Source organism: Cherax quadricarinatus, chromosome 14 (assembly GCF_038502225.1).
Source record: "Cherax quadricarinatus isolate ZL_2023a chromosome 14, ASM3850222v1, whole genome shotgun sequence".
Lineage (NCBI taxonomy): Eukaryota > Metazoa > Arthropoda > Malacostraca > Decapoda > Parastacidae > Cherax > Cherax quadricarinatus.
This window is the reverse complement of record NC_091305.1, coordinates 12,398,597-12,426,000: the sequence shown is the minus strand read 5'-3', so window position 1 is coordinate 12,426,000 and position 27,404 is coordinate 12,398,597. Positions and strand designations below refer to the sequence as shown.

Sequence of the window (27,404 nt, the reverse complement as noted above, 5' to 3'; positions counted from 1 at the left end):
TGTTGAGGTGGTTCGGACATGTAGAGAGAATGGAGCGAAACAGAATGACTTCAAGAGTGTATCAGTCTGTAGTGGAAGGAAGGTGGGGTAGGGGTCGGCCTAGGAAGGGTTGGAGGGAGGGAGTAAAGGAGGTTTTGTGTGCGAGGGGCTTGGACTTCCAGCAGGCATGCGTGAGCGTGTTTGATAGGAGTGAATGGAGACAAATGGTTTTTAATACTTGACGTGCTGTTGGAGTGTGAGCAAAGTAACATTTATGAAGGGATTCAGGGAAACCGGCAGGCCGGACTTGAGTCCTGGAGATGGGAAGTACAGTGCCTGCACTCTGAAGGAGGGGTGTTAATGTTGCAGTTTAAAAACTGTAGTGTAAAGCACCCTTCTGGCAAGACAGTGATGGAGTGAATGATGGTGAAAGTTTCTTTTTCGGGCCACCCTGCCTTGGTGGGAATCGGCCAGTGTGATAATAAAAAAAATATATATATATATATATATATATATATATATATATATATATATATTCTTGTTTACGCATGTGCAGTGTGACCTAAGTGTAAGTAGGATTAGCAAGATGTACCTGAAATCTTGCATGTTTATGAGACAGAAATAAGACACTAACAATCCTACCATCATGTAAAACGATTACAAGCTTCCGTTTTACACTCACTTGGCAGGACGGTAGTACCTCCCTGGGTGATTGCTATCTACCAACCTACAACCTGCCTAAGTAACCCTTTCTCATGTATAAATTACTAAATTTAAAAAAAAGCTTTCATTTTTCATTTTAAGTCACTTTGCTTCAGTGGGAGATGGCTGGTGCATTAAAAAAAAAATTAACTTTAAGGTGCAAGAAGATCTGAGCGATTGTTAGGTTATATATAATTTTAAATATTTTATATGAGCTTATTATTGAAGGTCTTGACATTGTAATACACATGAGTTTTACCAGTCTGTAACATGAATGATAAAGTTTTCATGCTGGGTAGGGGCAACAAAAATTTGAGTATCCCTCCTGGAAAAACCTAGTATAGGCTCTCCTTGCTCAACGATGGAGTGCCATTCGTAAGACCACGTCATTAAACGAATTCATCGCTAAGTGAGGAGCATACTACAATGGTAGTGGGTTTGTATCAACCATCTTTGATATTGTTTTAATGTCACCTTTGCACCATTTATAACATTTCTGGTATATTTTTAAATGTTTATACAGTAGTGTACTGTATATTGAAATAAACATAGAGGAAATGAGCTCTAATGTACATTATTTAGGTATAAATACTGGTCAGAAAGCCCATTGTAAGTCTGAGGCATAAGTGAGGAGAGGCTGTATTTCTAATACTAAGTGATTTATTTTGGGAAAGTCTGATTTATCTTAAAAGATACACAGCTGGCAAAGACAATGTTGAAATAAAGGCTTCCTCCATAGATATTAGTTCCTCCATTAGATATTAGTTAAGAGTGATGTGAAATTTGCCATTTATTAATGAAACAAAATGTTTTTGTGTAACATTGTAATCAACAGTGATGATGGGTTCTGACTTAGCGTAAGATAGGTCTGTGTAATTTAAATTAAATATATTGGGAACAGAGTTCCTACATATATCCTGACACCACAGTATTACAGCCCCTTAGTTTTGTTATTCACAAGAGGTTGATGGGGAAGCAACTTTTAACATAGCTATACAAGAGTCTGTAGGTTTGAGGTTATATGTAACCAATGTAATTTAAAGTTGTTTAGTCATTGGGGCCTAGACTGTTCAGCAACTTGCCAGAAGATATTGAAAACACAGCCAAAACAAATTTAGAAAACCTCAATAGGAAACTCTAAAAGTACCACTGCCAAGTACTACATCAACCAGGCTGGGATGGGATTGTTGGACCACAAACAGCAATGGCCTGGTTGACCAGGCAAGCACCAGACAGGCCAGGCCTAAGGCCAGGCTGTGGGAGTAGGAAAACGATTCTCAGAACCTATCAAAGGCATATACCAACAAGTTACATTAGAACAAGGCTGATAGCAATTCCTTTTACCTACTGTCTAGGAGTTGGATTTCACAAGAGGAAATATCCTCACTTATGTGATCAAAAAGGAAAAGGAAGAGGATACTTAGATTCAGTCCAAAGAAGAGGAACAGATTTCAGTCCTTGGAGCAAGAGCCCCTTTGCCACAGAAAGGAACCCCACCCTCGAAGGGGCATGAATATAATTGAAAGTCGGTAGAAAAGCAATATCATTGTACAGAGGAATCTCGACTTACAAATTTAATCCATTCCGTGACCTTGTTCGTATCTCGATTTGTTCGTATGCCGAGTCAATTTTCCTCATTTAATTAATTGAAATGGCATTAATCCATTCCAGTGGAATTCCTGCTCTCAGGAGGCATGACAAAATACTTCAATATGACGCTGATATCAACTCTACGGCTTATTTATCTATCACACGTCATCTAATTTCACCATCACTCAAGGAATGCACAACAGGTGCATCATTGTCAGTGTTCAGCATTTCTTCGATGTCAGCTTGTAACTCCATTAGAACACAATCGAGATGAGGAAATAGAATTGTCAACGCTTATTGCTTGGGTGCGTTTATTCTGTTAGTAGGTTGGATTTGTGAAGGACCTGCCTAGTATGGGCCAACAGGCCTACTGCAGTGCTCCTCCTTTATGTACCCATGACACCAATCATACTCAGCCCCTCCCACTCGTATATTTGTCCAATCTATTTTTAAAGCTATCCAAGGTCCTATCGAAGCTAAAACTTTGGGTAGTTTCAAATTTAGGTTGGATAAATACACGAGTGAGAAGGGTTGGATTTGAGTGGGACTTGCACGTGAGTTAATAGAATTACCAAAGTTTATTGCTTTGGTAGCGTTTATTCTGTTAGTGGGTTGGATTTGTGAAGGACCTGCCAAGTATGGGCCAACAGGCCTGTTGCAGTGTTCCTTCTTTCTTATGTTCTTATGTTGATGAGTGGAACAGTCTTCCTAGTATGGTTATTGAGGCTAAAACCTTGGGTAGTTTCAAATTTGTGTTGGATAAATACTTGAGTGAGAGGGGTTGGATGTGAGTGGGACTTGCACATGAGTAAATAGAATTATCAAAGCTTATTGCTTGGGTAGCATTGAAAACTGAGTTGAGCAAATATTCTGTTAGCGGGATGGATTGTGAAGGACCTGCCTAGTATGGACCAACAGGCCTGCTGCAGTGTATTATTATTAGTAAGTACGTATAATAATAATAATTATTATTAGGGAACTGGAGCACAGATCCAATTCCCTAGATCAAGAGCCCCTCACCAAGGAAACTCCCTTGAGGGGGAAGTTCGTATCCTGAAATTTTGTTCGTATCCAGAAGCAAAAAATCGACCGAGCAGCTTCGTATCCTGAAAAATTCGCATGGCAGGGCATTCGTAAGCTGAGGTTCCATTGTATATACAAACCTATATTTATGGCACAATATATTATATCACTGACCATCCTTGTTGTGTATTATTTGCCATATTACCCGTCTATCGACTTGACATTTACCTTTTTGAAATTTCAGGTTTAGTCTGTACCTTAAGCTGTTTGTGCTGATGGGAGTGACTTGGATATTTGAAGTAATTTCTTACTTTGTACAACGGAAAGCCAAAGACTCCAACACCAACTATGTGTGGTAAGATAGCCATTCATGTAATTCTGTTTTTAAAATGGTTTGTAGATTAAAGGATCTAATGAAATTATGTACATTAAAATTTAATACTCTTTTCTTTTGATAATTTTTGTGCTCTTTGGCATTCATAAAACATTATGCATAATGAGGTAGCAAAATGAACGACGAAGATAAATTTATTGTTATTAACCCTCTTCTGTTTTTCCAGGTTGGTATTTGATATGATAAATATCATGCAGGGCCTCATAATCTTTGTGGTATTTGTGTGTCGCCGTGCTGTGCTCATCAGGGTATGTGAGGTCGTATGTGGGGTAAGCTACTCAAAACAGAAATTCCCCTCCTACTATCTGAATACAGATGCTGATCTTCCCAATAATGAAATTAAACATTCAGTTATCTGAAAGATCAACTAAATTTGTTACAAGGTTCACCCTGAGATGGCAACATCTACCATACTTCACCCTGCCAGAGGTGATAACACTTGATTGATGGTTCTGTCAGGTGCTTCAGATGATACAATCTGTAGTGGTGTGAAGATGTTGGCACATTTCATTCACCAGATACATGCATATCAAGGTGAATGTTGCACAAAAACATGCAAAAAGCATTACAAGTTTGGGTGGTAATGTTTTCTATTAACCAAAGAAAAATGAACAATGTTTCTTACAAGATGAAGGTAAAGTCAGAGTTTCATGGAAACCCTGCAGGAAACCACTGTATCTAAATATGTAGTTTTCTTAATGCTTTCCACTAGTGAAGTATATGGATATCCACAACAGGTTTTGTATCTTCATAATATAATGTAGTGAAAGTTTGAAATTATAAATATTTGTTATAGGAAATACTTAACCAACAAAAATTTAATTTGATCTTGGTAGTGGTGGCGCAGACAGGAGAGATGCATATGATGTCATTCTTAGTTTTATTTGCATACAGTATTTTAATATACTTGTATATAGTTTTAGTATAAGGAACATACACAGAACTTTAAATTCCCCAAATAATATACCATTTCATAGACTATACACTGAAGTCAAAGTACAATACATTGTCTGAAGCACATCATTCATGAATTTTAATTAGATTGTCTTGAAAGTTATCTTGCAGGATTATACTTAAAATTTCCTATCATTATCCTTCAGCAATAGATTTAGAATTTACTGTGAAAGTGCACCCTTCATGGGAGGTACCTTGATGCCAGTGATGGACTCATGATCCAAGGAATTGAAACTACCCTTGGAGCTAATCTTTTTACCTTCCATTTCCCTAGCTCTATGCTGGTTTTAGCACTCCCTCCCCCATGAATGTAATTGTAAAGTAATTTCAAGCAGAGGGATGTTGCTTTTTTTCAGGTATCGATATTGAGGTATGCCAATAGAGGGAACAGTTCCACAGTGTACAGTACCTATAAAAAAATTTCCCAAAGAGTAGCTTCCAAAATAGGTGAACATTTAAAAATGTTTTATATAAAAGATATTTTACAGATAATTGAATTGTCAATTTATTATTAATGGTGTGCTTAGGATTTTTTTCTTACTGAAACTCAACTATCCTGCTAAATTTAATATTTTCACACAAAAATGTTTAGTTTTAGATATATATATTGTCAGAGGAATCTTTATGTATTACTAATTAAAAAGATATTACCATATAAATGTGACAAGGGGATAATAAATGAGAGAACAGGAAAACTGTAAAATATAATTAAATACAGTCAATAAAAGATGTATGTATTTATGACATTATGACTTAGTCTAACCTACTGCCAGTTTCAAAACAGAATTAACTGCAGAACATCATGAATAGTGACCATTATGTATTGGACAATTTCCAGGCAAGGCAGTCTTTGATGTAATCCCTAGGGTTGCATTGGAGAATTTTTGTTGTAAAGTTTTCCATGATTTACAAATGGTGGCAGATATGTCAAACAGTTCCTGAAAATAGTTTCATATAGAAGTGACAGCACGTATGTTCCTGCTCTGTACTTTAATTTTGTTAATATGCATACTTCTTGGAGCATGACTAGACTGACAGTAAAAGGGATAGATCCAGTGATATTAATACAAATATTAAATGGCTTGTCATACAACTCAAGTAGGGATCTGAAGTGGCATTCCTGAATATTCAAACTTTTTCTCCTCTCTGGTAGATTATTATTATTATTATTATTGTTATACTCACCAAAGTGACCTAAGCTTGTATGTGGGAACAAATTAATAAAACAGAAAAATCTTAGAATGCTAAATAACCCATACAGGTTTGGTACATTTTTGTAAATGACAGTCTTCAGCTGCTTTAAATTTCCTGTGGCATAAAACCTGCCAAAATAACTCGATCCTGTAATGAGATACTAATTTTTGCCATGTGCAGAGTCGGTTATATTCTAATATTACCAAGGATCCTTTGAGCATTTATATTGTATTTATTTACCTAATTTGTTTTAAAATACTATTGTTGTTGTTGTTGTTGTTAGGTATGATTATATTTAAATATTGTGCCAGTATGCCTTTTATGCAATTTCATACTTAATTATTGTACATTTCTGTTCTTTTTCATTTTCAACTGAGCAATTCACATTTTTATTAAATACAGTGGACCCCCGAGTTTCGGCAGCCTCGACTTTCGCGAAATTCGACCTTCGGCGAGTTTTTTTTTTTTGGGGGGGGAAAAATTTGGCCTAGAGTTTCGTGAAAAAACTCGTATTTCGGCGACCGTCCGGTACCCGTCACCGCGCGCACAAAGCCAGTCCCCCACGCCATTCACGCTCAGTGTGCCATTGTTTACCAACACTTGACCATCACCCCGTGGGTTCATACAATACATTTCATAATAATCCATTGTTTTTTGTGCTTGCAACTGCTAAATAAGTCATCATGGACCCAAGGAAAGCTAGTGCAAGCCCTTTGGTAAATAAAGTGAGTGACGGGGATGTGGAAGAGTTGGAGGACCACAGGGAAGAGCTAACCACTGACGAACTGCAAGAGCTTCAACTGGAACAGCATCAGACCACAGCCAAGGAACTTGCTTCAGAGGAGGAGGAAGAGGGAGTGGATGAGGTGCCTTCTTCAGTGATTAAGGACATGTGTGGAATGTGGAATGAGTTGAAAAGTTTTGTTGAAAAGTATCACCCTGACCAAGCTGAAACAAGCCGTATCTGCAACATGTACAATGACAGTGTTGTGTCCCACTTCAAGGAAATCTTAAAGAAACGCCAGAAAAAGACCTCTCTGGATAGATATTTTGTGTGCCAGGGGTCCAGTGACTCTCAAGTTGTTCCCAGTGGCATTAAAAGAAGGGAAATAACCCCAGATAAGGACTTGCTACCTAAAGTCCTAATGGAAGGAGATTCTCCTTCCAAACAATAGTGTACACCTTCCTCCTATCTTCCATCCACCCAGAAGTCTTCAGTAAAGGTAAGTGTAATGTTATCATTATTTATTTTAAATGCATGTACTTGATTTCTGATTGTTTTCATTATGTAAATCTTTAAAAAAAAAAAAATTTTATTTTAATATTTTTGGGTGTCTGGAACAGATTAATTTTATTTCCATTATTTCTTATGGGGAAAATGGTTTCGAGTTTCATGAATTTTGACCTTCGGCGGGCTCTCTGGAATGGATTAATCACGAAACTCGGGGGACCACTGTACTTCAGATTTGTTAAAAAAAACTCTACTTCAAATGCAGTTATTAAAACCCAAGCTTGGGCACATTTCTTTAATAATGTAATACAGTAAATTCTCTCATATTGTGCATCTTGATGGCACATTTCCAGTAGAACACTATTTATGCCTCTTTTCAGTATACAGGAGGGCTCCTTTTCTTTGGCTCTTAGGTTTCAAATTCTGTACGGTAAGCGAAAATCACCAGTGGGTGGAAAAGAGCAGTTTTTTCGTATTCGAATGAGTCTAAGACGCCTGATAATGTGTTTACACTATCATATATTAAGTGCTCAATACAGCTAGGCATAAAAAACAGACAAAGTAAAATACAGTGGAACCTCAGTTTTTGTGATTAATACTTTCGGAAAAGTCTGACGATAAACCGAATCATACGAAAACTGAAGTAATATTTCCCATACAAAATAATATAAATTCGGTTAATCTGTTCCAGACACCCAAAAATATTAACAAAAAATACATTTCATAGAGAATAATTATAGTTTTACATGCAAACTAGGGCATACAAAATCTGAGGTTCCACTGTAAATACACAGTACATACTTACCTTAAAATATGGTGCCAGTTGCCCTTCCCTTTTGCAACTGCTGTACAGAAACAGGAAAAGCAATAAAAGCCTCGAACATAATGAACAATGGCTCATTTGAAAGCCAACGAAAGAGAGGAACACCGAAAAGAGGGTGCTGAAAGTGCAGGGCCCTCCTGTACATTACTATGTAGTTTTGACAATGTATATGCTGCAAATTTTTGAAAAGTCTTGGGCATGAGAAAAGTTTCTGTTCAGATTTCTACAGACTGAGGAAGGCAAGCTGCAGAGACTTGCTCAAAACAACATATGCTGTGGTGGCTTTATAAACTTCAGTAGATGACCCATAGGTGTCAGCTGATAAATACTCTCGGCTGTCTTCTGATCAGTAGTCGCATAACCATTCCCAAACACTTCTATATCAGCAAACAAGAGGAACACATTTTAAACACAAGATTGTTTATTAAGTTCGTAATAAGTTACAGGCAGCACATTAGCCTTGTATGTTTTCTGTTTCGAAGGAACACCATTCTCATATTCCCTGTGGAATAGACAGTATATTGTATTAAATACCAGCCTCCACTGGGTCTTGCTCAAATTTATTTAGAAAGCTTTTATTTAGGTACATAACATGTGATTCTAGATAAACAAGGAATGACAAGTATAATGTATGTTAGGTGTCACAACTTCATTTTTTATGAAATTAATTAAAAAAAAAAAAATTGTCCTTATTTGGGGGTGTCTGGAACTTAACTCTGTTTTTCCAAGTTATTCACATTAATGTGAAATTAAATGGATCATTGATTTAGGGCATGTAATGCGCATATTTTGTGAGACTTCACTGTAGTTAAAAGTTAAAAATCACTCGTAACAAAATTGTTACTGTTTTTTAAATTAAATTTTTAAAATATTTGGAGTACATAAGATTATTCTTTGCAAGTAATGTTTATCAAGTGAAACCTCCATAAATCGCACTAATGGGGTAAGGGACAGGTGTCCACTTTAGTGAAAATCCATTATATTAAAGTTTTGATTAATGGACATAGTGCACTCAATCGATGGACTACCAGACATGGACAGATGCCCGATAAAACCAACTTAGTCCACTGTATTAATGACACAATTGGACATGCAAAGAAGACACTGATACAAACATCCTTTGATATATATCCCTCTCTCACTCTTGCTGGCAATATTGTAAGTCACAATTAATCATATTACAAAGTCACATTTTAATGTCACATTATTTTTATACAGCCTCTCCCCACTTAGCAACGGAGTTCCGTTCCCGAGACCATGTCGTTAAATGAATTCGTCGCTAAGTGAGGAGTATACACTATAATAGTAAGTTTGTGCCAACCCTCTTTGATAGTGTTTTAATGTCACCTTTGCACCATTTATAACATTTCTGGTATATTTTTTAAATGTTTATACAGTAGTGTACTGTATAGTGAAATAAACAGAATAGAGGAAATCAGCTCAAATATACATTATTTACTTATGAATACTGGTCAGAGAGCCCGTCGTAAGTCTGAGGCGTTGGTAAACAAGTACGTCGCTAAGTGAGGAGAGGCTGTATTATTATTGTGTTCTTTTTAGATTAAATCAGTCAATCTCTCTCTAATTCTCACACAAAACTTTTTATATTGAATGTTGACAAGATGTGATGAAGGGGAGGAAGTGTTGCCAGAAGGTGAGCTTTAGGCTCGTGTGTCATGTGGGGGGGGGGGGGGGGGTTCAGTTACGTGGATTGGGTAATAACACTCACGTTGGATGTTCTAGTACGTATATTGGAGGGAAAATATGGGGAGCACCATGCCTGACTTGCCTCTCTGCTCTCTTATCTTAAGACTGACTCACGAATTGGGTCCTAGGGGTGAGCGGCGTTCAAAAACATGCTATGGTCAGCTGTAACGTCAGTAAATAACAGTGATTCACACATTGGTAGCGAGTCATACTACTGGTAACTGGTTACTAGGAACTGATACTACTGAGAGCTCGGCAACTGACCAACCTAACCTATAATTTATAAAATACTAATATATACCAAAATGTTAATTAAAATGTGTTCATATATTCAAGATATACTACTGCTTGTAAATGATCATTTTGTCTCTGGCAGCATAATTTCCAGTTGGACCCACTTTCTTTTATTCGTTATTGTTTCATATATCGTTTTAATTTATTTTGTTGGTATTATTATAGGTCAACTGGACCTTTACAAAGCGGCTCTGAGCTGCCGCTTTGTAAGTTTTATGCAGGATGTGTAATTAATGATAATACTGGCAAAAGTTAGTTGAATAGACACAGATGGAACTTAACGAGACACTTATTAGGGCAATATTTCACTCGTCATGGGTATTAACTGCCACTCGTGATACCCATAGCATCATGGTACATGGCTTGTCCCCCCTCCTTCCCCACCATTGAACGTTACATACGAATAGTTCATTCATTAGAGATTCGCCGATACTTCCGGCCCGGGTCTTCTCCATATGGTGACCCGGCTGTGGCCCCCGGTTGGGGGTGTCATACGAATAGTTGACAAACTATTGTTAAATTGTGAATAAATATAGACTAACATTCATTTTCATCAAAAATTGTTTTTTCCTCCCAAAAGATGAGAGTATGCAGGTACATGAAGACTAATAAATTTTGGCCCGGGGGATATTATCATGGGATTATACAACGCATGTTGGGGGGGGATGGAAGATGGAAGGTATTCAGGCTCAGTTCAGGGAACCGGAGCACAGATATAATTCCTTAAATGAAGAGCCCCTCACCAGCGTCAATGAACCTCCTTTGAGGGGACAGGGGATGATAGAGCTGGGCCAGCAGCTCGTCTTACAATGACAATGGATAAGTCCTGGACAAAGTCTGGATCAGACAAACTTGGAATTAAGTTGTGCAGTAGAGTATTTGGTCCACTTCATAACTATTTGGACACTCCATTAAACAGACTTGTTGAGCCTTTGTCCAGCCAGATATTTTGTCCGTTTTAGCCAATATCCGCTTTATAGACATCTGTATTATCGAGGGTTTACTGTATTTAAAACAATGGCAATTAATGACTGTGTGAATGCTTGGACAAGGAAAAAAAAAATGGCTTGATAGTGTAATTTTTTTCTGCTGCATGGCTACATTATTTTTTGTGTACATTATTTTAGCCCCTCTTCCTTGTCTCTATCAGCCAATAACCAGACCTAGGGTCACAAAACATTTCTGCTGGTGTGTTGACTGTTTTCACAATTATTTTTTTTTTTTTTTTTAATAATCCTGCATATTTCTGTATTTACCATGGACAGTTTGATTTGACTGTGAATTTTAGATTTGTTGTCTATTTTTTTTTATTTATTTAGAGAAATGCTTAACCCATAGGTCATAGAACCTGGGGTATGGGAGACAATCATGTTCAATCCAAGGGTAGGACATGTCCAATTCCTTGGATCCAAAGCCCTTCACTAGCATCAAGATACTTATTTTCAAAGTATTCATGACAATAGTAATACTATTGTCATAGAGGATCAATACACTATTTCAGAGGTATTAAGAATGTATTATAAAGTTTATAAATTAATTACTGTACTTGTTTGATACATAAAAACTGTAAATTTGCAGACATACTTTTTATCTTTGATGCCTTGTCTACTCTGGAACTTTCACATCCTTGATGGGGTGGCCACATACAGGATATAACTCAAACATTTCAAATGTTTGTAAACAGTGGTGAGGTAGAGAAAATGGACCAGTAGCACTGCTGTACCTACTTTAAGTGTAGCCAAGACAAGAACCATTGAGGATAATGTGTACCCTTTTATGTTCTCCCCAATGCAGCTTTTTTTTATATGGGTAATGACCTAGAGGGCTAATATTTAGGTAAATAATCCCCACTGCACTATTGAGAAATGTTTTACCTGTATATATTATTCAAGATTCCAAATTTTCAGTATTATTTTATTTTTCTGTACGAACAACCCATAACCAAATGAATAAGATCTGCACTAAACAAAATTTATAACAATTATGTATGTAGAAAGTATATGCAATTCAATTAGTACACTGATTTGTACCCTTTTTGTATTCTGACAGTAAAGTACCTGAATATTTAAATATTTTGATTACACAAAGATGCAGTAGATTTTGTAGCTTTCATTCCAGAAAATTATTATGCTTCAAGGACTAAACATTATTCCATTATAATTACAGTTTTTAAGACAATATCTTACGTTAATTATATTTCAGAATTTATTTTATATAAATATATTATGTAGCACAATACTAAGTTGACCCCTGAGTTATGCCTTAAGCAAGGTAATGGAGTAGGTGATAACTTGTTTTGTGGGTAACTGCAGGCGTGGATAATTCCGAGTGGTTGAAAAAAGACAAAACAGCAAAAGCCTTTATTATGATGTTTCACAAAGTCTTATCAATTAAAGCTCTCACAATGAAATGTTATAATAAAGGCTTACATTGTTTTATTTTATTTTTTTTCTGGCTTGCAGTCTCTTCCACCTACTAATTCTGAATGATGTCAGCTTACATAAAACTGTCAATTACATGCATCAATCTTGCAGCCAAGAAACCAGATTACAACTATTGCACCAGTGTTCCAATATATTACTATTTCATACTGTGTAAGCAAATATGCCATTGTGATTATCTCGAGATTTTGTTTTACAACACTATGTAATAGAATAAATCTGGTTAACCATAGGAATATTTTTTTTTATTGTAACTGACTTTACTACAACTATCCTGGAACTTTAAGGCATGGAGAATTATTGTGAAAAATCGCATGTAGTTCAATTCATTTTTTAGTGAGCCCTGAGTAATGGGTCTTTAGTATCAAGTACTTAAATTTTTTAATGATATAGTTTACTGTAAGTTACACATAAACCAGACATTTTATGGTGTGTTTCATTAATCTTCAGATTGATATGGAAAGTATGAAGAGTATACATTACAAAGTTTCTATGATCTAAGGTATTGTAAGGCATCTCTGCAACAACATGTATACCCAAGTTGCTCTAGCTGTTAAATATATGATTGAGAAAACATTTTTGTTCAACATATAAAATTTTGTAACAAGGTAAAAAAAAAATATAAATATATCAACAGAAACCTTCCTTTTAATCTCAGTCAGGCTGTAGTACAGTGTACAAAAGGCACTATGTAAGGCATAATTAAATCTAAATGAATATCTAAAATTGCTCAAAGTGAATAAACATTATGCAAGAGAAAAAGATAAATAGTTTGTGAAATTGAAACAAAGAAAACATTTACACAGCTTAAAACTTCATACAGGAGAGATGCATAGCTACCAAAGACAACTTAAAATTTCATAAGGGAGACAGTATGCATAGCTACCAAAGACATATTTATGGCACTAGTGCCTGAAAATCATCAGGATTCTCAAACTGTAATGCATCTTAGGGACAGCTTCATATAACTTTCATGGATATAGTTCCATAATTACAAATGTAATTACTGATGCATTTGCATCACAATTCAAATTAAACTAAAAAGCATTTAATATTTCCAGTATATAACAAAAGTTATTACAAGAGTAAACTACAAGATATCAAGAAGTTGCTACAACATCGACTAGAAAAATTATACAATTAAATATTTTTTGAAAATACAGACTGGAAAGATACCACTGCACTAAACACTTAGCCTGAGTAAAGATTGTTTGTTTACATATTGGGTATTGTTTATACTTGTCTACCATAGGTGGATTTAGGTCTCTAAGTCAAATAATTACAGTACTCATTAAAAGTTTGAAAGCCTGAAAATATGACCCTACTTGAACCAAAGATTTTTCAGTAATTAAAAGGTTTTTAACTTTTGACACTTGTACTGTATTTCACTTTAGTGTCAGGTTATTTTTTGTTGAGGGAAATTAAATGGTAATATTTTAACTAATATCTACAAACACTTCAATGCTAGAAAGGCTTTATTTTCTAAATTCTAAGATTTGCATAACCAACATATAATAAAGGCATGATAAATAATACAGACCAAATTTATTTTAGGGGGGCTTGTTTTCCATATTCTTTACAGTCAAATCCCCTCAAGGAAGGTTCCTTGATGTTGGTGAGGGGCTCTTGATTTAGGGAATTGGATCTGTGCTCCAGTTCCCCGAATTAAGCCTGAATGCCTTCCACATCCCCCTCCCCCCAGGCGCTGTATAATCCTCCGGGTTTAGCGCTTCCCCCTTGATTATAATAATAATAATTTACAGTCAAATGCAAAAACCACACACAAAATGAAACTTACTTGAATGCTTGATGTAACTCAATGGTCAAAAACTATAATAGCTAATCAAATTAACTTTACAGTAACACCTCAAGTTAATGGACCATGACTTAATGGATTTCAAATTTAACAGACAAGATCTGTGGCCAGACAAATTCAGAGCTGTCCACAAAAATGAAAAATAATCCTGATTTAGCAAAGTATGTTAAATTCAGAATTATCCATTATTCGTATGGTCTGCTAGGTAAATTTATTTTGGATAAAATGAAATTTGTTGCTTATATCAGAATTATCTACTATTTTTACTGATAATTCCAAATTTAACAGAAAAAGTTTGTTGAAGCCATAATTATCCATTGTTGTTGAAGTCTGCTAGGTAAATTTATTTTCACATTTAGGGACTTAGTTCGATAAAATTAAAAAAAATTCCATTACTGTTATGATGGAAAAATATTCTCATAATTTAAATTTAAAGGGCAACTGACTTTAATGGACACCCCTTCCTCCATCTATTAGTACATTAAATTGAGGGTTCACTATGAACTGAACTGAACTATTTTAAAATGAAAAAAATAGTTCAATTTCTTTTACTAAAAAGCCACCTGGTCTTTTATAAGTTTGTAGGATAAGCAAAATAAATAAATGGTTATCAAAATCTTTTAGACATTTGCTATCAAAAACATACATTATAATGCTTCTGGAAGGAGTATAATTTCTGATCATTTTAGGTACAACAAAGCAATTTTAATTATAAATATATAGTAACATGGGTTTCTACTGTCATAACTGTACATTGTCATTTACTGAATGATCTTTGTTCTAGATTCTATTCATAACTGCATGTGTATGTTTGCATTATTCAAATCTAAGGAATCATAATTTTTCATTGCAGATTTACAACATAGCAGGAATTAGACAGGGTTCATTAACAAAACATTTGGCACTAAAATACTGCTTACTAAGAAATGGGATAGTACAATAAGGATCATGCATCAGTAATACCAGAATCTTGTAGGCTGGATTTCTTGCACAGTTTAGTATGAATATACAGCCTTTGTGATCTTAACACTCTATAGATGTCCTTTTTGTAAAATTTCAGTTAATTTTAGTAGAACAGCTACTATTTTAATCACTTCTAGTAGTGTATAAGTAAACAAGCTGTTTATTATGCACATGATAGATCAGATGAAGAAATCTACTATTTGCTTCTACCTTCATATGGCACACTTTCACAATATCCCTTTTTTTCCAGTTACTTTTATTTTGTTTGGTATAAAGCTCATTACATTCCTTGCACTGTCATGGACAAATGCCTGTTATTCCTCTTGAATAAAACTACACTTAGCAAATAACATGTACACTACAGTATATACTCATTTAAAACAACATGAACATTTTGATTTAAACTTGTGTCAAGGGTAATAAATGATGTGGCAAGTGATATGACCATCTAACACAATGCCAATTTACAAACAGCCCACTGAATGACTACCACTGGTATGATATGTTTTAAGCACTCAGGCACCACTTGATTGTTTTCCTTTACATGTTGAAATAATTTCTATGCCAGTTTAGCCCTTGTGGCTTAGCGCTTCTTCTTTTTGATTATAATAATAATAATTCTATGCCAGTTCATCTAGTTTACTAGGAAATTTATGTACGTATTCCTTATATACAGTATGTAGTTTTTTCATTCAGTTCGAACTGCAGATATGACTATTTACTAACAAAATTGAAAAGCGCTTCATCAAAGTTCAAACTGAAGATTTTTCAAAATCCTACATAAGATTTTTAGTTTTTTTTTATGATAGTTTATGCCTATTTTCAAGGAAACTTAATTATATTATTGACAGCTATATCATAACATATAAAAGGAGACTGGCTGTGTGTGTGTACTTGCCTTTTATAATTGCAGGGGTTGATTCTTCGATCCTGGCCTGCCACTCTCCCTTGTAGACTCGTGGGCCCTGTCATACCTGCTTTTAAAACTATGTATGAAACCTGTCTCCACTCACCAACCACTCTGAGACTGAAGAAATACTTCCTATCATCTCTGACTCATCTGTATCTTTATCTTTCAACTGTATCCCTGAATACCTATTACCCACCTCTCAACCCAATCAATTTCTGAGTATTTTATATGTTATCATGTCTTCCTTGTCCTCCGATTTGGTTCTATTAGTCTTTCATTTTAGCTCATACCCCTTAGCTCTGAAACTAGTCTTGTGGCATCCTCTTATACTTTCTCATTTCTTTAGATACTTTTTCAGGTGTGAGTTGCACGACAGTGTTGCATGCTCCAAGATGGGCCTCACATATGTTGTATAGAATGCCCTGAATGACCAGGAAGCCTGAAGGTTACTCTTTGATTTGCCAGACAAGCATTGGTTGCAGAGGTTATTTGGTTGATGTGAGCCTCTAGCAATACGCTAGGTACTATGTTTATCTCTGCTTTTCTATCTGAGGTCTGCAGCCTCTTCCCCAGAGTCTATACTCCATGTCTAGTCTTCTGTCCTCTTCTCCAATCTTCATAACCTTGCATTTGCTGGGGTTGAATTCAGGCAGTCACATATCTGACCAATCCTGCAGTGTATCCAGATCAATTTATATCTTTCCATGTCCTCATTTGCTTTTATTCTCATTAGTTTTATATCAGCAAACAGGAATACATCTCGCTCATTTGGTATTCCATTCACATAAGCCAGAAACAATACTGATCCTAATACTAATCCTTCAGAATTCCCTTGTAACTCTTCCTCATTCTGATATTTCCTAGATTCACTTTTTTGCTTCTTTTTCTTAAGGTACTCTGATCCACAGGAATACAATGTTATTCCTGCCTGCCTGTGCATATGCATTGTTTTTGTGCATGTGTGTGTGTGTTTTTAAGACACGAGTGCAATGATAGCATCAAAACTATTTGGATTCTCTTGGTTTAAAGTTCAAAGCATTTCAAATTTGCCAGAACCTTATTTAGAGAATTTAAGATTGGCTGATTTGTTGTTTTAAAGCTCACTGAATGCAGGAGGATCATTAAGGCTGTGTTCTGCCTTGACACCACCAGTCAAGAATATTTCAACCCCTAAAATAGGGATTAAAATACCTGTGTATATATAACCTTGTCAGAACTTCTAGGCATGCTTTGCTGAATAGAGAAGTCTATGCTGTATTAGTGTTCGACCATGTAATGTGAGAAAAAGGCAGTGCATTCAGCTTTTATGCTTTCAATATATATTTTGCCGTTTTTTTATTTAGAAAAGAATTTGTATTTAAAGTGGCATTAGCTAAATTAATGACTGAATCCAACTTTGATTTACCTAGGGTCCCTAAGTTTAAAAGATGACCATAAATGATATAGACATGATTAAATCTTTGCTTTCAATAATTTTAGATCTTTGAAGCAAGATTTTTTTCAAATTGATTATTGGCAGACACCATCATTAAAGTTTCATAATTAGTCATCAGCTTGCTGACTCAACCTTTGTGACATCAATTTTGTTTCTTTGCAATGCAAAATTAAACTAGCTGAAGGTGTTTAAACTTTTATAATTTCAATTAAAAGCCAATCTTAACAATGCAGCTTATCATATGCTTCATAAATTAATTTTAAAAAGCTAGCCTAACACTGTAGCCTACTCCCTCCTAAGTGTGAAAACTTCCAGCACTACTACTGCAATATAGCCTGAGTAATCTGAACATATCATTTACAGTCAATATTAATCTAAAGAGAAGACATTTGAAATTGTATAAACAATCGGTGACACGCGTCTGCCCCTTGATGGAGAGGAATACCTGCCAGAAAGGGCCAAGCAATGAACAGCATTGAATCATGCTACACACTAATTTCAACCAACCAACACACTGTATACAAATACATGCTGCAATTTCCATACATACTAACCAACTTACAGGAATTTAGTTGTACACCCAGATAAACAATGGGCATAATATACATCAACTTTTGGTTAAAAATAATCCCTGATGGAATATAGAGAAACAACTGAATTGAGGTAATTTATGTTTTCCCTAATCTGGTAATTAATTCCACTGGAAAAATTTTTTTTTTTTGCTGTGTTGAAATCACCTTATGAAGAGCGAATAATTAAATTGTTAGCTTCAAATTATGTATAAGGGCACTGGGTCATAGAAAAAATCTTGACATACACAAATAATAACCTTATTCACCCTTCAGGATTCTCATGATACAACTTTGGTAAAGTACTACAAACAAATACATTAAGAGTGCTTCATGGTACTGTAATTATTAGACAATCTGCCAGCTCATTAGTCTGACTTTAAATCATTCATTTATATGGAGGTGGACCAATTTTTGCAAAAAATTAAAGGAATATTTCTTTAACCCCTAAACGGTCCAAATGTACATATACGTTCACTCGCGTAGCGCCCCAAATTTTTTGAGAAAAAAAAAAAAATTTAATAGGAAAAAAGAGCATATGGTACCCAGGTGTCCCCAATTATTTTAATATGCTGCACAGCGAGTGCGCACACCCAGTCTCTCATGTCTAGGTGACTCAGGCTTATCGTGGCAGTGTTGAATGAATGACAAAGAAAACGTATTTATACGTTTGGTGCGCTACGCACATGAACGTATATATATGTTTGGACCATTTAAGGGTTAAGCTCACATACTAAATAAAAAGTTAAATTGGGTTTGTAGTTGAACACTGTGTTAACCTTACTTATATGCAAGAAGCTATTTCTATTGAAATCGAATTGCAACACTCAGCAAGCATTAAAATTGACACAATTTTATCTTCAATTCTAGTCATTCAAAATTTTTAATGAAAATACTGAGAGAAAAGTACAGCATCTTCTGTGGATAATGTAAATATAACTTAACAGTATGAATAATTCATTAAGCTCGAAATAAAATTTTATTTTATGTTGTAATCTCATCTTACATGCAGCATCAGGATACTGAAGGCATTTTAAGAGAAAATAATACGTTCATCTATTAATCCCCCCCCCCCAGGCTCTGTATATTCCTCCGGGTTTAGCGCTTCCCCCTTGATTATAATAATAATAATAATAATCTATTAATTAATATATTAGGCTAAAAGATGATATACTGTAGAGGTAACTTCACTTCAGCACTTCCATTAAGTCACCAATGAAACTTCATTTACCTTCTTTTTATGCCTCTGATGAATGTATTGATTTTTAGATATTATCTAAATCAGTCTAAGAGGAGAATTTGAGCTAGCAAATGCATTTATTTAAATTCAAAGCTAAAACTTTAATATATATACAGTACAAAGCATTCAGCAAAGCATGTCTAATAAATATTTTTCAGTTACTTTTCCTCAAAAAGTTTAACAATCAGACACACACACACTTTACTTGTACATTAAATAGTTTAAGTTCATATTCAAATTCTGAAATGCATATATAACTAACATCAGAATAATAAATACATTACAAAGTAATTTCGTTTATGCAATCTATGAACACAGCATTATTTATACAATCAATATCACCTATATTTTGGAGTTAATAAATTCTATAATCTCTAAGAGAACGATCCTATTTTACTCTGTTTTACTCTGCTGTTTTAAGTGGCTTTACCTTAGAGTTACCTTGGCAGAGACAGACACGCATGTAAGCTTCTTGTGTGAGGTGGTAATCCCTGTATGGTGGGTAAAGACTAGATTCCAGCTGCTTCAGATTCTCTATCAGAAGAGATTCTGCCTTTTCAAGATTAAAAGCTTCCATTTCTTTACATGCTCCTTTGAAAGTTTGCTCAGTATTCTGAAAGAAAGTAATTTCATTATAGACAGAACATGTTATCTCTATCAAGAAAAAGAGGAGTGTGTCTTTCCTCATTATGGTAACAAATATTAAAGAAAAATAATTATATAAAATACTGAAGAAAAACTATAATATGTGATGGAAATTTTTAAAACTATTATAAAAGTAGCATATCTATTCAAAAACCAAGTTAAAAATAAAAAATTAATTACAGGTTCATAACCCTTTATCCAAAATTCTGAAATTGGAAAAGTTCCGAAAACCGAAGTTTTTTTGTGGAGTGTCAGTCATTTCAGTGCTAGGTCACACCACCACGTGGCAGCGTTGAGAATCATTCTGAACTTTGAAAAATTCTGAAATTCGAAACAATACTGGCACCAAGGGTTTTGGATAAAGGGATGTGGACCAGTAATTAAAAACCCATGAATACCTATCACCAAAGACAATAAGGCACAGAGTAACCAAACACAGGAATAAACCACATCCTGCAAGAAAGAGTTAGTACACTTGTCAGCATAGTCTTCTATAGTGCAATGTTCCTGTTCTAGACACAAATGGTAGATGGAAATAGGTAGACTCCAGGGTATCTATCAATGTTCAAACAAAGTATCAAGACATCAAAATAAGGGCTGTAGCAACATATACTGGAACGTAGTTTCCATCAAATCTAGCTAAGGCCTTCTGAGCTTGGAACAATTGTACAAACTTTAAGTTGCTTTTCAAGTAATGGGTATGTACATTTATGTACTTATACTCTGTCACACTTCTAATTAATTACTTATCATTAATAACAATGACTGTATACCAAAGAAGAAATTATAATGTTACACAATACTGCAAAACATTTATATATCATAGCTGCTAGGCACATCAATAAACTTCATAAAAACTACTGGCCATGTTTTATAGTAAAAAGTTGATAGGTGGATGATCAACACATAAAACATGGTATGACATAAGTCACCTAGGTAGAAGACATGGAAAAATTACAAGAGGACATAAACAAAGGCTTCCAGTGGGCAGTAGAGAATAATATGTTTAATGGTGACAAATTCCAACTGCTTAGATATGGAAAGATTATTATTATAATCAAAAAGAAGCGCTAAGCCACAAGGACTATACAGCGCTGCAGGGCAGGAAGGAAGCGAGGGCATCAGGTGGCAAAAGGGAGATGGATGAGCAACAGGTTACGGATAACAGCGGGGCAGTGGATGGTGAAAGGGTAAAGGGCAGCAAGAGACTGAACCAGAAAGGGCTGAGGGGAGTGCGAAAAGTATCATCAGAGTTTGTGGAGTAAATCAGTCGTTGTCAAGAAGTCAATGAGAGAGTCAGGATTAAAGGAGGGTCCATCAGCAAGAAGGGAAGGTAAAGAGAGAGTAGTAGAACGAAGACGACGTTGGAGGTAAATTCTGCGTGCTCGTTGATAGAGAGGGCAGTCTAACAGAATGTGGCTAATCGATACTGGAACTTGACACTGCTCACAGAGAGGAACAGGGTGCCTCTCCATGAGATACCCATGAGTAAGACGAGTGTGGCCAATGCGAAGGCGGGAGAGAGTGGTCTCCCAACCTCGGCACTGATGACAAGAAGACGGCCAGTAACCTATGCTCGGTTTAATAGAATGAAGTTTGTTACCGAGCAGAGTTGACCAACGTTGTTGCCAACGGGTGCGAAGGTGGGTAGCTATTGCAGCAAAATAGTCCAGAAATGGAACACCTCGATAGGAAATTGGTAGGTCATATACTGCTGACCGCGCAGCAGTGTCTGCCTGTTCATTGCCCTGTACGTCGACATGACCAGGGACCCAACAAAAAACAATATCTTTATGTTTGGTAGAGATACAGCGTAGCCAAAGTTGGATACGGAGAACTAGGGGATGAGATGTATCAAATTTTCGTATAGCCTGTAGAGCACTAAGGGAGTCTGAGACTACTACAAATGATGACACAGGCATAGATGCGATACGAATAAGTGCTGCAAGAATGGCATACAGTTCAGCAGTAAAAATGCTAGCTGAAGATAGTAAATGCCCTCGTACGACGCTGTCCGGAAACACTGCTGCGAATCCGACGCCGTCTGAAGACTTAGAGCCATCTGTGTACACAGCGGTGGCATGAGAATGGGAGTGGAAGTGATCAAGAAAAAGAGAGCGGGAAGCCACCGTAGGCAGTTGAGCTTTCGAGCAAGGGAGTGAGAAAGAACAGACCCGAACAGCTGGAACTTCCCAGGGGGGTAGGGAAAAGTGAGATGCTACATGAACATATAAAGGTGGTAACTGAAGGGAAGACAAGAGTGAAAGTAGGCGAAGAGAAAAGGGACGGAGCAAACAGGGGCGGCGAACGAATAAAGAATGTCTAATAATATCGGTGACCATTCTATAAATGGAAGGATTGTGTAGATCGTGAGAGCGTACATAGTAACGAAGGCAATGGGCATCACGGCGATCAGACAAGGATGGAACATTTGCTTCTGTATAGAGGCTCTCAACAGGGGAAGAGCGAAAAGCACCAAGGCACAAACGTAAGCCTTGGTGATGGATAGAGTTAAGGCTAGAGAGAGTAGCAGGAGAGGCCGCGGAATAAATCTGGTCACCATAATCGAGTTTCGATAAAACGAGGGCTGAATGTAGGCGAAGCAGAGTTCGACGATCAGCTCCCCAGGAAAGATGAGCAAGGGTTTTAAGAAGGTTTAGCCGGCTGTGACAAGTTGCCTTTAGAGAGGTAATGTGAGGTTTCCAGGTTAACCGACGGTCAAAGAGAAGGCCTAGAAACCTGACTGTATCACGTTCGGGGATACGGGAGCCATAGAGATACAAAGGATGATCGGAGATAACAGAGCGTCTAGTGAAAGTAATTTGGTGAGTTTTGGTACTTGAAAATTTAAACCCATGTGTGGTGGCCCAAGTGGAAACACGGTCGACCGCATGCTGGAGAGAAACTGCAATAAGGTGACAGTCAGCGCCTGCACAAGCAATAGCGAAGTCATCAACATAGAGTGATGACCAAATATTGGGTGGAAGAACAGAGGCCAAATCATTTATAGCAAGGAGAAAAAGTGTTGTGCTTAGAACACATCCCTGAGGGACACCTTCAGCTTGGACGAAGTCCGGGGAAAGAACATTATTTACTCGAACACGGAAATGTCTGTCAGTTAAAAAGTTCTTAAGGAAGGATGGTAGATTGCCTCGGAGGCCTAAGGAATGGGCCTGGGCCAAAATATTATACCTCCAAGTTGTGTCATATGCCTTCTCAAGGTCAAAAAATATGGCAATAACTGAGTGATTATTCGCAAAGGCATTACGAACATACGTATCCAAGCGTAGTAAGGGGTCTATGGTAGAACGACCCTTACGAAAGCCATATTGACTAGCGGAGAGACTGTTGTGAGTCTCTAAATACCACATTAAACGTCGATTTACGAGGCGTTCCATCACTTTGCAAACTGCACTTGTAAGAGCGATGGGGCGATAGTGGGAGGCATCATGTCCTGTAGTACCCGGTTTGCGGAAAGGGAGAACAATGGCAGATTTCCACAGCTGGGGAAGAACTCCTTGTGCCCAAATAAGATTGAAGAGGTGTAAGAGGACTACAAGGGCTGACCGATGTAAATGTTGTAACATACGAATATGAATGTCATCAGGCCCAGCTGCCGATGATCGGCAAGCTGAGAGCGTTGCCTCCAGTTCTTGAAGTGTAAAAGGCACATTATACTGTTCTTCTCCGAGAGAAGAAAAGTCCAAGGGTACTAACTCTCTGGCAGACTTTGAGGAAAGAAACGAGGGGCATAGATGGAGCCCTCGGGAAATACGGACCAGATGTGTGCCAAGTTCAATGGCAACGTCGAGAGGGTTTGCTATATCAACACCAGTGACCCGTAGAACAGGAGCCGGGTCAGGAGAGTATTTACCACTCAATTTCCTCACTTTTTTCCAGACTGCACTCATAGAAGAAGCAGAGGTGATGGTGGAAACATAGTCTCGCCAACAAGTGCGTTTAGCTTCACGGATGACACGGCGAGCGATCGCACGCTTCTGCTTAAAATCAACAAGTCTCTCAGCGGTTCTATTGTACCGGTACCTGCCCCATGCAGCACGTTTCAAACGTACTGCACGAGCACAAGCAGGAGACCACCAAGGCACGCACTTCTGAGAATGCCTGCCTGAGGTTTGGGGTATAGAATGAGAAGCTGCGGTATAAACTGATGTCGAGAAGATGTGTAGGAGCTCATCAATGGAGGATGAAGAAGGAACCTCACTAAAAGCAGTGAGGTGTGAGTAAAGATCCCAATTTGCCCGATCAAATTGCCAGCGAGGGCTACGGAAAGGTGGTGAATAGGAAGGAGAAGTAAGAATGATCGGAAAATGATCGCTGTCATGTAAGTCTGGTAGAACAGACCAGGTGAAGTCAAGTGCAGTGGAGGAAGAGCAGACTGATAGATCGATGCAAGAGAGAGTATGAGTACGAGGATCAAAATGGGTGGGAGTACCCGTATTTAAAACATGGAGGGGGTGAGAGGCAAGAAAAGCCTCCAACTGAATGCCACGTGAGTCACAATGAGATCCCCCCCAGAGGAAATGGTGGGCATTAAAATCACCAAGTAACAGAAGTGGTGGTGGTAAGGATGAAACAAGAAAGGCAAAGTCTGGGATAGAAAATGCTCGAGAAGGAGAGAGATATAAAGAACATATTGTAAACCACTTATTCAAGTGGATACGGGCTGCAGTGTAATGCAGCGAGGTATGGACAAATAGTTGACAGTACGAAATATCATTGCGTAGAAGAAGGGCACTTTCATTAAAGGTCCCATCTGAGAAAGGATTCGAAGAATACAATAAATTATAGCCTGAGATAGGTTGGAAAACAGCTGAGTGTAATTTTGGTTCTTGTAAGCAAGCACCAACATGGGAAAACCTGGAAAGCAACATCTGAAGCTCACCCCGATTACCCCTGAGGCCGCGGATATTCCACTGTAAATAGGCCATGATTGGCGATGAAGAAAATATCAGGAATCTGTAGGTAAAGGCACCTACGGACTAGAGGGGTTAGAAAAGTCAACGTGTGGTGGCATTGGAAGATGTTCAAGTAGCGAAGGAACGGAGCGTTGCGAAGAATGGGGTTGTGAAGATGGAGGAGAGGGAAGAGAAGGAACAGGAAGTGAATCAGTGTCCATTGAAGGTTTAGTCTCTGCAATATATTCTGAAATGGCTTCAAGTGTTTCTGAATTCAAAGATGTATGGGATACCATATTGGAGATAGGAGGAGGAGGGTGAGTAAAGATTGGGACAGTAATGGACTGTACCAAAGTAGAGGGGGAGGGAAAAGTGTAAGGGACTGGAGATGAAGTGTGGGGGGGGACAGAAGAGGCAGAAACCTGGGAGGTAACAGAAGAGGGAGAAACTTGGGAGGGGACGGGGGTGGAAGGCATAGTACGAGGAGGAGGGTGAATCTCCACACTTGTAATAGAGCCAGAGAGAGGGGAAGAACTAGGTACAGAGACTGGAAAGGTAAAGTGTGGAGGTGGAAGAAGGGAAGGAAGGGGCAAAGAAGATTTGAGCAATGTGGATTTTTTGGACTTCTGAGTAGAGGGGCGATTGGTATTAGGTGTCGTACGAGGTCTTGTCGATACTGGGGCTTGTGAGGAAGGACGCGAAGATGTGAGAACAGACTGAGTTGTAGTCGGGACGTCAGAGCCAAGGACAGCAAAAGGATTAGATGCCGTAGTGGCTATGGGAGGGGTAACAACAGAGGAGGCTGCAGAAGATGGGACCCCAGAAGTGGGGGGACGTTTGGAAACACGAGAATAAGAAACACGGGGTAGTCTCCCTTGGAGGCGGAGATGAGTAACTGCCATAGCATAAGGGAGACCTTCTGCCTCTTTGAGGCAACGGATTTCACGTTCATTTAAGTAGACCTGGCAACGGCGGGAGTACGAAGGGTGAGCTTCATTACAATTAAGGCAAGATGGAGGTTGACTGCAAGATGTATTAGAATGGTCGTCGGCACCACAGACTGGGCATTCGGCCATAGATCTGCAATATTTCGCTGGGTGACCAAAACGCCAGCAATTTCTACATTGTTGCGGTGTAGGTATCACCTTTCGAACTTGTAACCGATGTCCCGCGACATATACAGAGGACGGGAGTTCTCGGCTGTCAAAAGTTAAACGAGTCACATTGCAAGGGTAACGTCTCCGCCCCCGGGCAGGAAGGACATAAGTGTCTACTTTGAGGATTGGGAGATCCTGGAGTTCCAGCTGTTCAAAAATGTCATTGCCACATGACTGGAAATTCTGTTGGACTATGGTATGGGGCAGAATGACAGTACCACTACAAGAATTGAGAGAAAGATTTTTTCAATAGTGATAGGAGTAGTATTGATATTCGAAAGGAGAGAAAGATCATGAGCTTGGGTAGCATTCTGGACAGTGACGATGCGCGTACCGCTCTTGAGAGCGTGAAATGAAATATCTCTGCCAACATGACGCAGGAGCGCTTTGGCAATACTATGGTCAGAAAGGTAGGCAGAAGAAGAAGTTGGTCTTAAAGTAAAGAATTTAGTCCATTGTGTGGTCCGAAACTGAGCGTGGAGAGGGAGTGCTTGACGTGTCGGTCGTTTCCGAGTAGAATGGGAAGGTAACGACGGAGCATCATCAGGAGATTGACGTTGGCGTTTAGGAGTAGGACCGGAGTTGGTCCGGCATGAAATGGGTGGGCGATTCGAAAATTGCCGTACCGTAGAGGGAGAAGCCGGAAGCATAGTCAAAGGAGAGCGGAGTTCAGACAAATCGAAGGAGTCAGTCGAAGCCCTGGTACCTGAAGCGGGTGAGGAAACAGCACCAGCAAGAGGTACAGGGGCATCAGGAGTGTCCGAAGAGTGGTCTAAACACAAGGCAGGGTCAGAATGGGGTGCGGTATCAAGAAGGGGCCCGGGGGTAGTGGTTTCATGGACTAGGGCTGCCATGGTTAGGTTACTCCTTTGCTTTTTGTTTTTAAGAAAAAAAAAGAAAGAAGAAAATAAAAATAAAAAAAAGAATAAAAAAAGGGGGGAGCGGGGAGGAATAGTTCCCAGGAGGAATGAAAGGGCCGGAAATCTCCCTCCGCGCCCAAGAGGACTCGACACCGCTAGTAGCGCAGATGCAGCATGGAACCCGTGCCATACCCTACCCATCATGCCAGTAAACCAGCAATCTGGGATAGCAACCTCACATCTGCCGAGCTACCTCGGTGGACAAAAGAGAGGGCTGCCGGATATCCGCCACAAAGCATACCTCCTTCAGCCACCACCCCCGGAATCCGAAAGGTGGCTTCCAGAGATACACCCGTCGCCCAAAAGACACCCAAAGCTACTCCGGGATACCGGAGAGGGATCGGGGCATCCCTAGGCAATCCAGATTCCACGGCAAACTACGCCACCGCCAAGAAACCTCAACGGAATGGGATGGACCCCGGTGTCCTTTCCCCTACCTAGGAACTAGCGCGCCTGTGGGAGAAATCACGAAGGCTAAAAAGAGGAAGGGCAAAAGGGAGG

The 27,404-nt window shown here is 38.1% G+C and overlaps 2 protein-coding genes across 8 annotated transcripts in view; one reads left to right on the top strand and one right to left on the bottom strand.

Annotated features, from left to right (window-relative positions):
• LOC128695390 (G-protein coupled receptor Mth2-like) overlaps nt 1-12,759 on the top strand; it is a 149,494-nt gene extending 136,735 nt beyond the window's left edge. For all 3 annotated transcript variants that reach the window (XM_070084858.1, XM_070084860.1, XM_070084859.1), the window contains exons 9-10: nt 3,539-3,649; nt 3,855-12,759. In XM_070084858.1, the coding sequence (XP_069940959.1) occupies nt 3,539-3,649; nt 3,855-4,047 (304 nt within the window). In that variant the 3' untranslated portion in view covers nt 4,048-12,759. The remainder of the gene's footprint in view (nt 1-3,538; nt 3,650-3,854) is intronic.
• Nucleotides 12,760-12,958: 199 nt separating this feature from the next.
• Nucleotides 12,959-27,404, bottom strand: part of LOC128695394 (SET and MYND domain-containing protein 4-like) — a 415,476-nt gene continuing 401,030 nt past the window's right edge. For all 5 annotated transcript variants that reach the window (XM_070084852.1, XM_070084854.1, XM_070084853.1 and 2 more), the window contains one exon: nt 12,959-19,878. In XM_070084852.1, coding sequence (XP_069940953.1) covers nt 19,669-19,878 — 210 coding nt within the window. In that variant the 3' untranslated portion in view covers nt 12,959-19,668. The remainder of the gene's footprint in view (nt 19,879-27,404) is intronic.